Source organism: Halichoerus grypus, chromosome 6, assembly GCF_964656455.1.
Source record: "Halichoerus grypus chromosome 6, mHalGry1.hap1.1, whole genome shotgun sequence".
Lineage (NCBI taxonomy): Eukaryota > Metazoa > Chordata > Mammalia > Carnivora > Phocidae > Halichoerus > Halichoerus grypus.
In genome coordinates this window covers 16,595,745-16,609,144 of record NC_135717.1, presented here as the reverse complement: position 1 = coordinate 16,609,144, position 13,400 = coordinate 16,595,745, and the positions used below count along the sequence as shown (strand labels likewise).

General features: G+C 55.7%; 1 protein-coding gene across 2 annotated transcripts; it reads left to right on the top strand.

Annotated features, from left to right (window-relative positions):
* Nucleotides 1-16: 16 nt before the first annotated feature.
* Nucleotides 17-12,101, top strand: RNF40 (ring finger protein 40). 2 transcript variants are annotated; one of them, XM_036074272.2, is made up of 20 exons: nucleotides 17-161; nucleotides 271-474; nucleotides 894-1,061; nucleotides 1,196-1,337; nucleotides 2,073-2,279; nucleotides 2,826-2,947; nucleotides 3,049-3,195; nucleotides 3,289-3,363; nucleotides 4,281-4,400; nucleotides 4,497-4,676; nucleotides 4,861-4,996; nucleotides 5,857-5,978; nucleotides 6,062-6,489; nucleotides 6,576-6,693; nucleotides 6,812-6,961; nucleotides 7,129-7,341; nucleotides 7,422-7,547; nucleotides 8,539-8,679; nucleotides 8,790-8,891; nucleotides 10,824-12,101. In XM_036074272.2, exons 2-20 carry the CDS (start codon nucleotides 343-345, stop codon nucleotides 10,998-11,000), a joined length of 3,006 nt encoding a protein of 1,001 aa, XP_035930165.1. In that variant the 5' UTR covers nucleotides 17-161; nucleotides 271-342; the 3' UTR covers nucleotides 11,001-12,101. The 2 variants fall into 2 exon arrangements, with proteins under 2 accessions (XP_035930165.1, XP_035930164.1); XM_036074271.2 differs by having other exon boundaries at nucleotides 133-199.
* The last annotated feature ends 1,299 nt before the right edge of the window (nucleotides 12,102-13,400 follow it).

Here is a 13,400-nt window from a genome sequence, read left to right as displayed (position 1 = left end):
TGTTCAGGAAGAAACCAAACGGGGCCCGAGAGGCGGGACAAAGCGCGACCAATAGAAACAGGAAATGAAATTTCGCCATATCCGGCATTGCCTGCGGCGCTTGCGCTCTGGGCTGGACGTCCGGTGAAGTCCAAGATGGCGCTAGGCTGAGCCTGCTGCCGGTGAGGGGCCAGGGGCAGGCGGGGTAGGAATCCAGCAGGTGTGTGCGGGGAAGGCTTGGGGCTGCGGAGCGCTGGCCACATCCACATCTCTGCTCTCTGTCTTCTGCAGGTGACGGAAGTGCCGCTTACGCCTGCCTGACGTCTCTCGGGAGACCCTGCGCCGCTCCTCGCAGCCGCGGCCATGTCTGGACCCGGCAACAAACGCGCCGCCGGCGACGGTGGCTCAGGGCCCCCAGAGAAGAAGCTGAGCCGCGAGGAGAAGACCACGACCACGCTTATAGAGCCCATTCGTCTTGGGGGCATCTCTTCCACGGTTCGTGGGCTCCTGCCCCAGTCCTCACAACTTGCCGGACTCCCATCTCTGTTCTCCGCCCAAATCGTCTAGAACCTTTACTCGCAGTTCCCCCAAGCTTAGCAGGATCCACTTTACAGAACACTCTGTTGAAGGAAACCGAGGACATGACGTCTGCCTTCTTTTTACAGATAGGGAACCAGATTCCCAGAGGGCGTGTGACTTGTCAAAGACTTGAGAATTAGAAAGAGGCAGAAGCAGAACTCTCCTCACAATTAAGATGCTTTCTCTGTGGGTGTCTGAATCTCTTTAAATTTTGTTAGTGGTTAGTCTGGAGATACTGTCTTCTCCGTTCCAGTTGCTCTATTTTGTCTCTCTCTGTGATTGGTTTCTTGGGCCCTGCTTGACCCTCTCCTCGTCCCCTTTGTTTTCCTTGGTAGGAGGAGATGGACCTGAAGGTTCTGCAGTTCAAGAACAAGAAACTGGCAGAGCGGTTGGAACAGCGACAGGCTTGTGAAGATGAACTCCGAGAACGAATTGAGAAGCTGGAGAAGCGGCAGGCCACAGATGATGCCACACTCCTCATTGTCAATCGCTACTGGGCCCAGGTGGATGCCCCTCTGCTTTCCAAGACCTGGCCTTGATCCAGCTGCCAATCCTCAGACTACTCTGCTGGGAAAGGAGTATCATGCTGGGAAGCACCTGAGGGATTCATAACATTTTTGGTGCTTTCTCCCTTCAGCTGGATGAAACTGTGGAAGCCCTTCTCCGACACCATGAGAGCCAGGGGGAGCTGTCTTCAGGGACAGAGGCGCCTGGGACCCAGGAGGGGCCGACACGTGATGAGACCCCTCTCACAGAGCCAGGGACATCGGAGCTGAGGGGTAGGGCCAAAGCCCTAGGATCTGGGGAGCTTAATTAAGTCCTGGGAACGGTCCTGGAGAGGAGGGAACTTTCATATTAGTCTTCTGAATTCCCCCACCACCCTTCTCTCTCTCTCCCTCTTCTGAATTCCCCCACCACCCTTCTCTCTCTCTCTCTCTCTCTCTCTCTCTCTCTCTCACTCACACACACACACACACACACTTGACTTTCTGTTTGGACAGCAAAATGCAGCGGGTAAGAACCCAGGCCCCAGGCTTTGGGATCTGAGTGACTTGGTTTGTAGTGCACGTCATGTTTGACCCTCATTTAGTTCAAAAAAGTATTAATATCAAGTGTTAGCTGTGTAGTTAGTACTGTTACAACCTCGGAAGAGACAAAGATAAGCGAAAAGAAATACTGCCTCTGCCATCAGGGAGGAAGTGATTTTAAACCATAAGTAAAAAGAAGAGGGGCCCTTGAAAGGGAATTAGTGTATGTGCACTCGTGTGTGGTTCTAATATAGATTGCGAAGGCGGAGAAGGCTTCCCTGAGGAATGATTTGGAAGCTCTGTGGCCTTGAAATTACTTTAGCTCCCTGAGCCTCCGTAGTTTCACTTTAATGATGGGCATTGCTTGTGCTGATTCAGTGAGCCATAGAGTACCGAAGGGCTCAGTCTGGAAGTTGCTGTGGAGTGGTGGTGACTGCTGCTGTTCTCCTCCTGAGATCTTCATGAGGGTCTGTCCCTCCCTCACAGAGCCCCTGCCAGTGCAGCTGCGGCCCCCCCTCAGTGAGCCAGCCTTGGCTTTTGTGGTAGCACTGGGCGCCAGCAGTAGTGAGGAGGTGGAGCTGCAGCTCCAGGGCCGAATGGAGTTCTCCAAGGCAGCCGTGTCCCGTGTCGTAGAGGCCTCAGACCGCCTACAGCGCCGGGTGGAGGAACTCTGTCAGCGAGTATACAGCCGAGGTTAGTTCTTTGTGTCCCGCCGCAGAGGTGTCTGTCCCCATTTGTGTCTTGCTTGTATCCCCTCAATGCCCGAGCGCAGAGGCAGCCATAATTCTCCAAGGAATAAATCAGCCACTTTCTCAGGGAAAGGGGTAGGTTGTAGATGGGGCTCTGCCTTTGGTTCATGGGGTTGAGCTCTAGAGAGCTGGGTGGGAGGAGTTGATGCTTATGGGGCTACTGCCTTCCAGCTGGAGACCTTTAGAACACTTTGCACAGATTTTGGTTGCAGTTGCTGACCCACAAGGCACAGTAGCAAGGGCCCAGGCTTTGCAGGCTGACAGGCTGACAGGCTTCCCCCAGCCCTAATCCTGTCATTCTGGGCAGATGGCTCTCCTCTCTGAGCTGGTTTCCTCCTTTGTGCAGTGGAGATACAGACTCCTGGCTTTGTCATGAGAAATTGGCAAGACAGCTGGTGGATCACACTGGGCACATAGCAGACTCCAGAATGAGTTAGTACTTTGCCCCATTGCCCTGGACTTGGCTCTTACCCGAGCCCTGCCTTCTCAGGGGACAGTGAGCCCCCCGGTGAGGTGGCTCGGGCACGCACCCGGGAGTTGGGTCGTGAGAACCGGCGGCTGCAGGACTTGGCCACTCAGCTACAAGAGAAGCACCATCGCATCTCGTTGGAGGTGGGATTAAAACCAGGGCAGGGTTTGGGTTAGACGTGCACCAAGGCTCTCAGGGAGCCAAGTCCCCTCCTCTAAGCATCTGACCCTATCATTGTCCCCAGTACTCTGAGCTCCAGGATAAAGTGACATCAGCAGAGACCAAGGTGCTGGAGATGGAGACGACGGTGGAGGACCTGCAGTGGGACATTGAGAAGCTGCGCAAGCGTGAGCAGAAGCTCAATAAGCACCTGGCAGAGGCCTTGGAGCAGGTGGGGCTTGGGTACTGGGTCAGATGGAGCCATGGCTGGGTACGTGGAGCCCTAGCTTCTCTCCTCCACCCCCATCGGTCTGTCTCTCCACAGCTCAACTCTGGCTACTATGTGTCTGGGAGCTCCTCCGGCTTCCAGGGGGGCCAGATCACACTCAGCATGCAGAAAGTGAGTAGGCACCATTTTTCCCAATCCTTCCTGTAACCTTTTCTCTGCCCCACCCATGAAAATCTCCTCAGAATTAAGGACAGACCATCTGCATGGTCTGAATCCCTTCCCTGTCATTCATGGTGCTCTGTTTTATTCATTTATATATTTAATAAGTAATTGTTAACATTAAGTACTAAGCATGGTGCTTGGAAGTAGGCATCAGAGGACAAGAGATAAAAAGCAAAGGTTTCATGGAGCTCAGGTTCTGGTTGGGGGAACAAACAAGAAGTAAGATAGTTCATCAGGTGGTTACAGGTGCCCCAAAGGAAAAGCATAGAAAAGAAACAAATGGGGGCGCCTGGGTGGCTCAGTTGGCTAAGCGTCTGCCTTTGGCTCGGGTCATGCTCCCAGGGTCCTGGGATGGAGCCCCATGTTGAGCTCCCTGCCCATCGGGGAGCCTGCTTCTCCCTCTACCCCACCCCTCCCTCACTCGTGCACACGTGCGCTCTCTCACACATGAAAATAAATCTTAGAAAAAAAAAACAGAGAGAGGCAAATGAAAGTATATTGGAGCTGACTGGCATTCTTTGCTGGCTGGCTGAAGGAGGTGTCTCACAGAGGGCTCTCTCACTTCTTATTCATTGCACATTTTTTTGATGCTGTAAGGTTTGTTGTTCCCTGTTAATTCCTTATTTCAGGTTCCTTTTCAGGTCTTTCAAGAAGGCTACCCTGATTCCCTGTCAGTTATGAGCCTTGGTTCCCAGCACTGACCATGCAGTATTTTCTCCCACTTACCTGGGAGCCCTTAGGAAAGTGCTTGGGTTTGGCTTGTCCGTGGGGCTTCAGAATCCATCATTGCTCACATGTGGTGGGGATGTGAGGGAAGCAGGCATCCTGGCCTGGCCCTGCCTCCCACAGCCCCTCCCATTCCACAGTTTGAGATGCTGAATGCAGAGTTGGAGGAAAACCAGGAATTGGCCAACAGCCGTATGGCAGAGCTGGAGAAGCTGCAGGCCGAACTTCAGGGGGCTGTGCGGACCAATGAGCGCCTCAAGGTGGGCTCTATTTAGGACTGGGAGGGCCTGAACCTGCAAGGTAGCGGCTGGGTCCTGAATCCTCTTGCTGATCGTTTTTGGGCACCCTGGTCCTAGGTGGCCCTGCGGAGCCTTCCCGAGGAGGTGGTGAGGGAAACGGGGGAGTACCGAATGCTGCAGGCCCAGTTCTCGCTGCTCTACAACGAGTCTCTGCAAGTGAAGACCCAGCTTGATGAGGCCCGGGGGCTGCTGCTGGCTACCAAGAATTCCCACCTAAGACACATTGAGCACATGGAGGTATGGCCCTGGAACAGACTTCAGGGTCAAGGTGTTGCTGGCCTTCGCAGGCCCTGTGTGCTGCCAAGGGTCCCTTGGGAATAAATTCTTCCTAAGCCACAGAGGCCTGAGGTGGGGCGGAAGAGGAGAGGAGTTTGCCAGGGGGCTGAGGGGTTGTGTGGGTCCTTAACGCCTCAACCTACAGAGTGATGAGCTGGGGCTGCAGAAGAAGCTGCGCACAGAGGTTATCCAGCTGGAGGACACACTGGCCCAGGTACGCAAGGAGTACGAGATGCTGCGCATCGAGTTTGAGCAGAACCTGGCGGCCAACGAGCAGGCGGGTATGTGGTGAGGACAGGGTGGGGTGGGGCCCTTTCTGGGATTGCTGGTCCCTGGTGTGGGGCTGCTGCTTATCCAGATGCGAGGGGTTGAGCCCCTTCCTTTTGCAGAGCCTCCTCTCCCTGGCCAAAACAGGGATCATACCACCTGACTCAAAGGCATGGTAAGGGTCACAACCAGCCGAGGTGGCTGACCGAGCAGGCGCAGCCAGAACGTGAGCTCTTGGCCCGGTCCGTGGTTCTCTGGCCTTACGGTGTCTTTCTCTTAGAGGTAGTCGTTCATTTCACAAAGTTTTTTGAATAGGACCTATGAGCCGGGCTCTTTTCTAGGCTTTGGGATTATGTCCGTGAACAAAACACAGACGATCCCTGCTACTGTGGAGCAGTATTGTAGTAAAGGGAGGCAACAAAGCGAAAAACAGACCACGTATGTTAGGTAGTGGCAAATATGTCAAGAAAAACAAAGCAGGGAAGAAAGATAGGAAGTGTTGGGAGAAAGGGGTTGTGATTTTGGATGGGAAGGCTAGAGAGGTGAAACTCAGAAGGTGACATTTGTTTAAAAATACAAAAGAAGTGGACTAATTTATTTTGGTGAATATTACAATTATGTGTTCCTTTAAAGGAAATTTGGAAATATTAGAAAAATTTACATTAACAGAAATAAATAGGCAGTGTCAAGTTAGTTTTGGGTGAGATTTCTTCAAGCCTGGGTTATTACTTTGATGAGATCACACTGTATGTATGGCCTCAGTTTCCTTCTCCTCCACAATGGGAGTGACGGCTGTGGCTTCCCTTCTTCCCCCACTGAGGGGTTGGGCCCTTCATGCAGAAGCCGGTCTAACTCCTTCCCAACCCTCTCCCAGGGCCCATCAACCGTGAGATGCGCCACCTGATCAGCAGCCTCCAAAACCACAACCACCAGCTAAAGGGGGATGCCCAGCGGTACAAGCGGAAGCTGCGGGAAGTGCAGGCGGAGATTGGCAAGGTGAGAGTGGGCTGCCTGGGAAAAGCCTTGGCTGGACCCGGGTGAGCACTGTCTCATCTCAGCCCTGTTCTCTGTCTTTGCAGCTCCGGGCCCAGGCCAGCGGCTCAACCCACTCCATCCCCAACCTGGGCCACCCAGAAGACTCTGGCCTCAGTGCCCCAGCCCCAGGGAAAGAAGAGGGTGGGCCAGGCCCTGTCACTGCCCCCGACAGCAGAAAGGAGATGGCTTCAGTGCCTGGCGCCACCACTACTACCTCCTCAGTGAAGAAGGAGGAGCTGGTCCCCTCTGAGGAAGATGCCCAGGCCATAACTCCTGGGTCCCAGGGCCCCTCCTCCCGGGGCCGAGAACCTGAGGCCAGGCCCAAGCGGGAGCTTCGAGAGCGGGAAGGGCCTGGCCTGGGACCCCCATCTGTGGCCTCGGCTCTCTCAAGGGCTGATCGGGAGAAGGCCAAGGTGGAGGAGGCCAAGAGGAAGGAGTCAGAACTCCTCAAAGGTCTCCGAGCAGAGCTCAAGTGAGGCCCTATTCCTGTTTCCCTCCCACCCCTATCAAAGTAGCCTCCATCACCATTCACTAAGCCTTCCTCCTGTGTTTCCCCAGGAAGGCCCAGGAGAGCCAGAAGGAGATGAAGCTGCTGTTGGACATGTACAAGTCAGCACCCAAGGAACAGCGGGATAAGGTGCAGCTCATGGCAGCTGAACGCAAGGCCAAGGCTGAGGTGAGGACAGGTAGGGCCTGTGGGGCACGCACAGAGGCTGCCCTGGGGAGTTCTGACCAGAGCAGAGCCCTAGGTCAACGGGAAGCAGTGACAAGAGCTAACACTCTGGTGGCTGTAGGTTGATGAACTACGGAGCCGTATTCGGGAATTGGAGGAAAGGGACAGAAGGGAGAGCAAAAAAATTGCGGATGAGGACGCCCTGCGGCGCATTCGCCAGGCGGAGGAGCAGATCGAGCACCTGCAGCGCAAGTTGGGTGCTACCAAGCAGGTGCGACCCCCTTGTGGTCCCCTTGCTTCTGAATGTTGGGATTCCCTTAACTCCCTGTTGAGTGCTTCTAGCAGATGGTCCAGGACCACTCTGTTCAGCCCTGTTTTCCTGTGGTTTCCCCACAATCATCTCCCATGTTCCATCTCATCTCTGCCCGTTTACCACAGGAAGAGGAGGCTCTGTTGTCAGAGATGGATGTAACCGGTCAGGCTTTTGAAGACATGCAGGAGCAAAACGGGCGGCTGCTACAGCAGTTACGGGAAAAGGATGATGCCAACTTCAAGCTGATGTCCGAGCGGATCAAGGCCAACCAGATACACAAGCTGCTGCGGGAGGAGAAGGATGAGCTGGGCGAGCAAGTTCTGGGCCTGAAGTCCCAGGTATGGCTACCCTGGGCTTTCAGGGTGGAGCTAGAGGGGCCAGAGGCTCCCCAACACTGACTCACCACCCCTGACCTCAGGTGGATGCCCAGCTGCTGACCGTGCAGAAGCTGGAGGAGAAAGAGCGGGCCTTGCAGGGCAGCCTTGGGGGTGTGGAGAAGGAGCTGACGCTGCGCAGCCAGGCCCTGGAGCTCAACAAGAGGAAGGTGAGGCCAGGCCCGAGGGGAGAAAGCAACCTAGGATGGTGGCTCACAGCTGAAGCCCTCCTGTGCCTCCTCTCCCAGCCCAGCTCACGTCTTGAAAGCTTACTGTGTTCTAGTTCCTGTGCTGAGCCTTGTCCGTGCTGGATTGCATTTTGGTCTCATAACAGTTGTGAGATGGTGTTTGTTATTATCTCCTTTTCTCAGTGAGGAAATTGAGGCTTAGGGCAGGCAGCTGACTTGCTCAAGAAAGATTGGACCAGGAATTGGGGCTGATCTCCTTGGCTCCAGAATCCACTCTCTTGGTTAGCTGTGAAATAGGGATGCTGGTCCCTGTCACATAGTTGTATTAAACCTCAGGAACGTCTAGGTCATGGCAGAGGCTTAAGATCAATGTTGGTTTTCGTTTTCTTTCCCCTGTTTGGCTTTTTTTTTTCCCCATTTAATTCATTAATTAAGGCAGTGTTATTCATGCCCTTGCTATGAACCCCTGGCACTGAGTGCTGGGGAGAACCTGGAACAAGAGGGTCCTACCAGAAGTGGGAACCTCCAGTCTTGAGGGGCAGATAACCAGCCAATAATCCCACAGGTAAAATATGCTACTGCAGATCCCAGTAAGTCTTGTGAAAGAAAAATAGGGGAGCCTGTCTCGGGAGCTGAATGTAAGCTGGGGCCTGAGGGGGCCACTGGAAAGAAATAAGTGTGTTGTGGGAGTTGAGGGGAGCAGAGAGAAGAGCCCCGTGGAGGCTGAAAGATAGGAGAGAGCGTTATGCAGGTGAAGAAGTGAGTGTGTCAGGAACTGTGGAGACCAGGAGGAGGTGAAGGTGGAGAAGTCAGGAGGCAGGACTAACTCCAGTGAAGATACTGGACTTGGTCCCAAGAGCAAGAGTCACTGGAACGTTTGACACAGGCTTCTGTGGACCATGGCTCCACACGCCTGACTCCCCAAGCTCAGGTGAACGGTCCCCCCCGCCCTTTCCTGTCCCACCTACCTCAGGCTGTGGAAGCGGCCCAGCTGGCCGAGGATCTAAAGGTGCAGCTGGAGCACGTGCAGACGCGACTGCGAGAGATCCAGCCTTGCCTGGCAGAGAGCCGGGCTGCTCGCGAGAAAGAGAGCTTCAACCTCAAGAGAGCTCAGGTGTGTGCGTGGGGCAGGGGCAGTGTGGCTCAGGGTCACTGGTGTGGCCTCGGGGCGGGTGGTTCAAGAGGAGAACCCTTGCGCTTAGCCTAGCCCTTCTCCTGCTCCAGGAGGACATCTCACGGCTGCGGCGCAAGCTGGAGAAGCAGAGGAAGGTGGAGGTTTATGCAGATGCCGATGAAATCCTCCAGGAGGAGATCAAGGAGTACAAGGTGGGGCTGTGGGGCTGAGTTGTGCCCCATCCACCCAGGAAATCTTAGATGGGGAGTTGGTGAGAGCTGTAGTGGATAGTCTGGGGACCCCAGAAATAAGTAGCAAAAAGTGGGCAGAACCTTGGTTGTAGAGAATCGAATAACTAACCAAGTATCGTACACGTACTTGTGCCAGGCACAGTGCCTGGCTGGGTGTGGGAGGGCTAGGAACTAGCCTTAGTCTTAGATCTCTTGAAACTGACCATCTGTTAGAGGAGGAAGCCAAGAAATTCTGAGTGATGAGCATTGCGATAGCAGAAGCCAGGGGCGCATGGCAGCTCTGGGGGCTAGTAGGCTTTCTGGAAGGAGTGTCATCCAAGGAAAATCTGAAGAATGAGGGTTGGCTGTGAGGAATGAGGATGAGAGGGTTCCAGCAACGGGAAAGGCAGAGGTAGAGGCCCTTCATGGAGAGTGGTGTGCTGGAGGACAGATTGCTGGGCACTGTAGTTGGAAGACAGAATGTGGGTTTTGTGGGGAGCAGGAAGGTTGGAGGCCTTGGACAGTGTCAGATCCTGAAGGGTGTGGTGAGGAGATGTTGGCTTATCCCGTAGGCAGTATGGAGACATCAAAGGGTTTTAAACCAGAGAGTGATGTGGTCTGATTTGCTGTTAGATTTGGTACAGAGGAGGTGAAGACTACAGGCAGAGAAATCTGTTAGGCTATTGGAGTCATTGAGGCAAAAATGGACAGGGAGCTAGCATGGGGTGTTAGTGACAAGTAGAGGAGGTCAGGAGATACTCAGGAGGCAGAAGTGCTTGGACTCAGTGATGGAGTGAGGGAGAGGAGGTAACGAGAATGCTTGCATTCCTGATTTGAGAAGCGAGGGATGACAAGTGGCACATAATGGGATTAGGAAGACTGTGGAGAAGCAGATTTTGGTGGACAGTGTTGTGTCTCCAGGATATTGAAAATGAGGTACCTGTGGGAGGCTGGCTGGGAAGGCACTTGAAGCAGAGGGACTGTGTGGACAACAGGGGTTTGGGAGATTGTGAGTAGAGGCAGCAGTGGGAGCTGCATACAACTGTGGTCACGCAGGGAGGGTTTGTAGCATGGGGACAGGTCATTCTTTTCCTTTAGGAACCTCAAAGCATAAATGATAGGCAGAGGAGGAGAAGCCTGTGGTTTGGCCTTGAAGGAGCAGAGGCAGCTGGGGGGCAGCCGTGGGGAGGGAGAGGAACACTTTTCCAGAAGAGATGGACTTGGATGGGTGTGGTTTGAGAGCTAGGGAAGAGGTGACGCTGGGGCAGTAGGCTGGGCTGGGATTTCAAGCAGGGCAGAGGAAGAATGTTGGGGAATTTGGAGTTGAGGGAACTCCTGGAGTTGGAGGTGAGATCTGGTGGCCGGTGGGAGGTTTCAGGATAGGAGAGATTTGTAAAACCTTCATAGAGAAGAGTGAGTCCAGGGACCCAGCCGGATCTCTGGATGGCACCAGGGGTGGGCCCAGTTGAGGGTAGAGACGGCAGATTTCTAGTGGCACTGCTATGCCCATCTGTGACTTAGGTGCAGATGAAGAGAAGGTAGACAGTGAGCTCCAGCCAGGATTGGGGTTTTGCCAGAGAAGGCCAGCGGGGTGAGATCAAGCCCCAGGGCAGAGGAGCCCGGGCTGAGCCTGTGGGTTGTCAGCTTTGAGAGGGGAGGGGACATGTTGCCTGCTGGCCACCACTGAGCAGGGTAGAATTCAGACTCTGCTACTTTCTAGTTTTGAGACCTTGCTCGGCCTCTGAGCCTTAGTTTCCTTATCCAGAGAGTGCTCTGCCCCACCTCTCAGGGTTCCGGGGAGAGTTAGATGGATTCTGCTATGTGGTGGGCTTAGCCTGGACCACCTCCTACTGTCAGCTCGGGGTCTGGGTGCCATCAGGACTGTGCCCAAGCTGATGCCTTTGCCCGGCCCAGGCGCGGTTGACCTGCCCCTGCTGTAACACCCGCAAGAAGGATGCAGTCCTTACCAAGTGCTTCCACGTTTTCTGCTTCGAGTGTGTGCGGGGCCGCTATGAGGCCCGCCAGAGGAAGTGCCCCAAGTGCAACGCGGCCTTTGGTGCCCACGACTTCCATCGCGTCTACATCAGCTGAACCCGTAACTCAGGGGACTTTGGAACACCCACGGACCCTGGGGGCTGTGCCTCCAGTCCCTCCTTACCCCATGTTCAGTGGCCCCTACCCTCCATTCCAGACCCTGTGGGCCCAGCCCCTGTCCACCTAGTTGGTTTGGGGGTCCCAGTGCGTGCTAGTGGGGGTGAGATCCGTCAAGCTTAGTTCCATCTTTCCCCCCCCGCAGTCAGAGCTGTAGCCTAAGGGGCACCTGCCCTGCAGGAAGGGTCTGCTCTGAGCGGAGCACTCAGCTGAGCTTCCTGGAAGCTGGCCCTAACCCTTCGCCACAGGCTGACTCCTAGGCAGCTGTCTCCATGGGCCCATCCTAGTCCAAAGGGTGAAATCCCCCAGGCTGTGACCTCCTACCCAAGAGGAGGTTCATTCACTACCTGCTTACCCACAAGTGAGGACCAAGGGTGGGCCAGTTTCCCCAGCCCCTTAACTCTGGGGCCCAGGGAGACTCTCCAAGCTTGGGTGGGGCTTCCCTCCTGTGGAGTTCCCTGGGCTCTTTGGTCTGGTTCTTATGCCAAGGGCTGAAGGAGGTACCCCCTGGGTGGGGGGCACTGTCGTCCTCTTCTGGGAAACTTTGGCTGCTGCAGTCACCTTGCCCTCATCTCAGGAGTGCTGAACCAAGATCATCAGTCTCTATTCTAATCAGCCTCCCCACCTCCATCTCTATTTCTTTCCCAAGCCCATTTACCCCACCCTCCACCCCCCACCTCATGCTTCCCAAGACTCCACTGGGTCCCCAGCCCAGACCCTGCTTTCATCCTGATGGCCTTAACTGCAGTGGAGGCGGAATTTCCCAGGAGGGGAAGGGACAGACTAGCGGCTGGGCCAACTTCCAATCATTCCAGGTAGAGGAGCTTCATCTAACACCCTGTGACTGAGCCTGTCCCCAAGATGCTTCCTGTGCTGCCTGCCCAAGCAAACTCCCATGGGTTGTGAAGGCCGCAGGCAGGGGTCTGGAAGGTGGAGCTGCTGACAGGTGCAAGGGTCCATTCAGACCCATAGGCCCTGCTCTAGAGATGTCTTGTATAGGCTGTTAATTGTTACGAATAAACGTCCAACCCTCAGCCTACACTCCGAGTAGCCAGGCTTCCTGCCCTAAACGTGGTCCCAGATTTTAGCTGCTACACTTCTCCCGTCGCTGCCCTGGCTGGCATGTGAACCCCCAAGGGCCCGCGCAGAAACCTCACCCTTCCCACCCCCAGCATCTAGTTACATTTGGATCTAACTGCCGTCTCGGATCCCAGACTGTGCTCGTGGGTGGAGCATGTCTGCAGGGAGAAAGCATCCTTCGTCCACCGTCGCCAGCCTGCCCCTCCTGCTCCCACCCGGTCCGGCTGACCCTCCCCGGAGCCCGGCAGCCCTGCCGGCCCCCTCCGCGCGGGCTCACCACGCCCCTCGCAGTCATTGGCCGCAGGGATGCTGGGAGCCTCGCGTTGGGTTCCGGGAAATGTAGTCCTTTGTTAGCCCCTGGCAACAAGGTCCTCGGTGGGGTCGGCTGGTTCCCGGGTTGTGACGGCCAAAGGCAGGTCTGGACCCAATCTGCGGACTGTCCCTTCCCACCGGCTTCACCCGCCCGTCCCCCCGCGGGCGGACAGATTAGAGCAGCGCAGCGGGTGACTTCTTTCATTGCAACTGTGTTCTCGGGAACCGCGTGTCGAGTGGTGTCTGTGGGTTCAATTTGCTATCGGGTCCGCGGGCGGAGCCTTCGCTGCGGCGGTGACGGGGCTCGCGCCGGGGCCGGTACTGACCGGGCTAGGGGCCGGAGTCGGACGCATGGTTGTGGCGGCCGCAGGTTTGGCAGCAGTCGCGCCTTCGCAGGGCCCCGCGGCCTTTTCGACGGTCGCTTCTTCGCGGGGGCTCGCGGCCTTGTCTGCCTTCGGGCCCCACCTGGCGTCCAGGGTTTCGGCGGGGTTGCAGCGGCTGGACCAGGTCGGAGTGGAGACGGAGACGCGGGCCACGGGGACTTCCGGCGCTGGGCTGGCCGCGGTGGGCACGCTCACCGAGACTCGGGCCGCGGCGGGCGATGGCATCGGGCCGTCGAGGAAGACTCTGCCACCCAAGGGCAGCGGACGCCAGGCTGGGAAAAACGCAGCATATTGCATCATAGAGACGTGGGCATGCTCTGAGAGGAGGGCTGCGCCCGGAGTGGTCAGGGTCAGCCAATCTTCAGTGAGCACTATCCTCTTTCTCAGCAGTCTTCTCCACACGGGCTCTTTCAGTAAATATTAGTAACTACACATCGCCTCCCCAGACGTCTCTGTTTGGCCAGTCTCCGTAGCCAAAGAAGTAAAAACTCGTGTCTAGAAGGCAATCAAACCACTTTCTCAAGCTCAAGGGCAGGGGATACAGATGCCAGAATTTCTGGGAGGC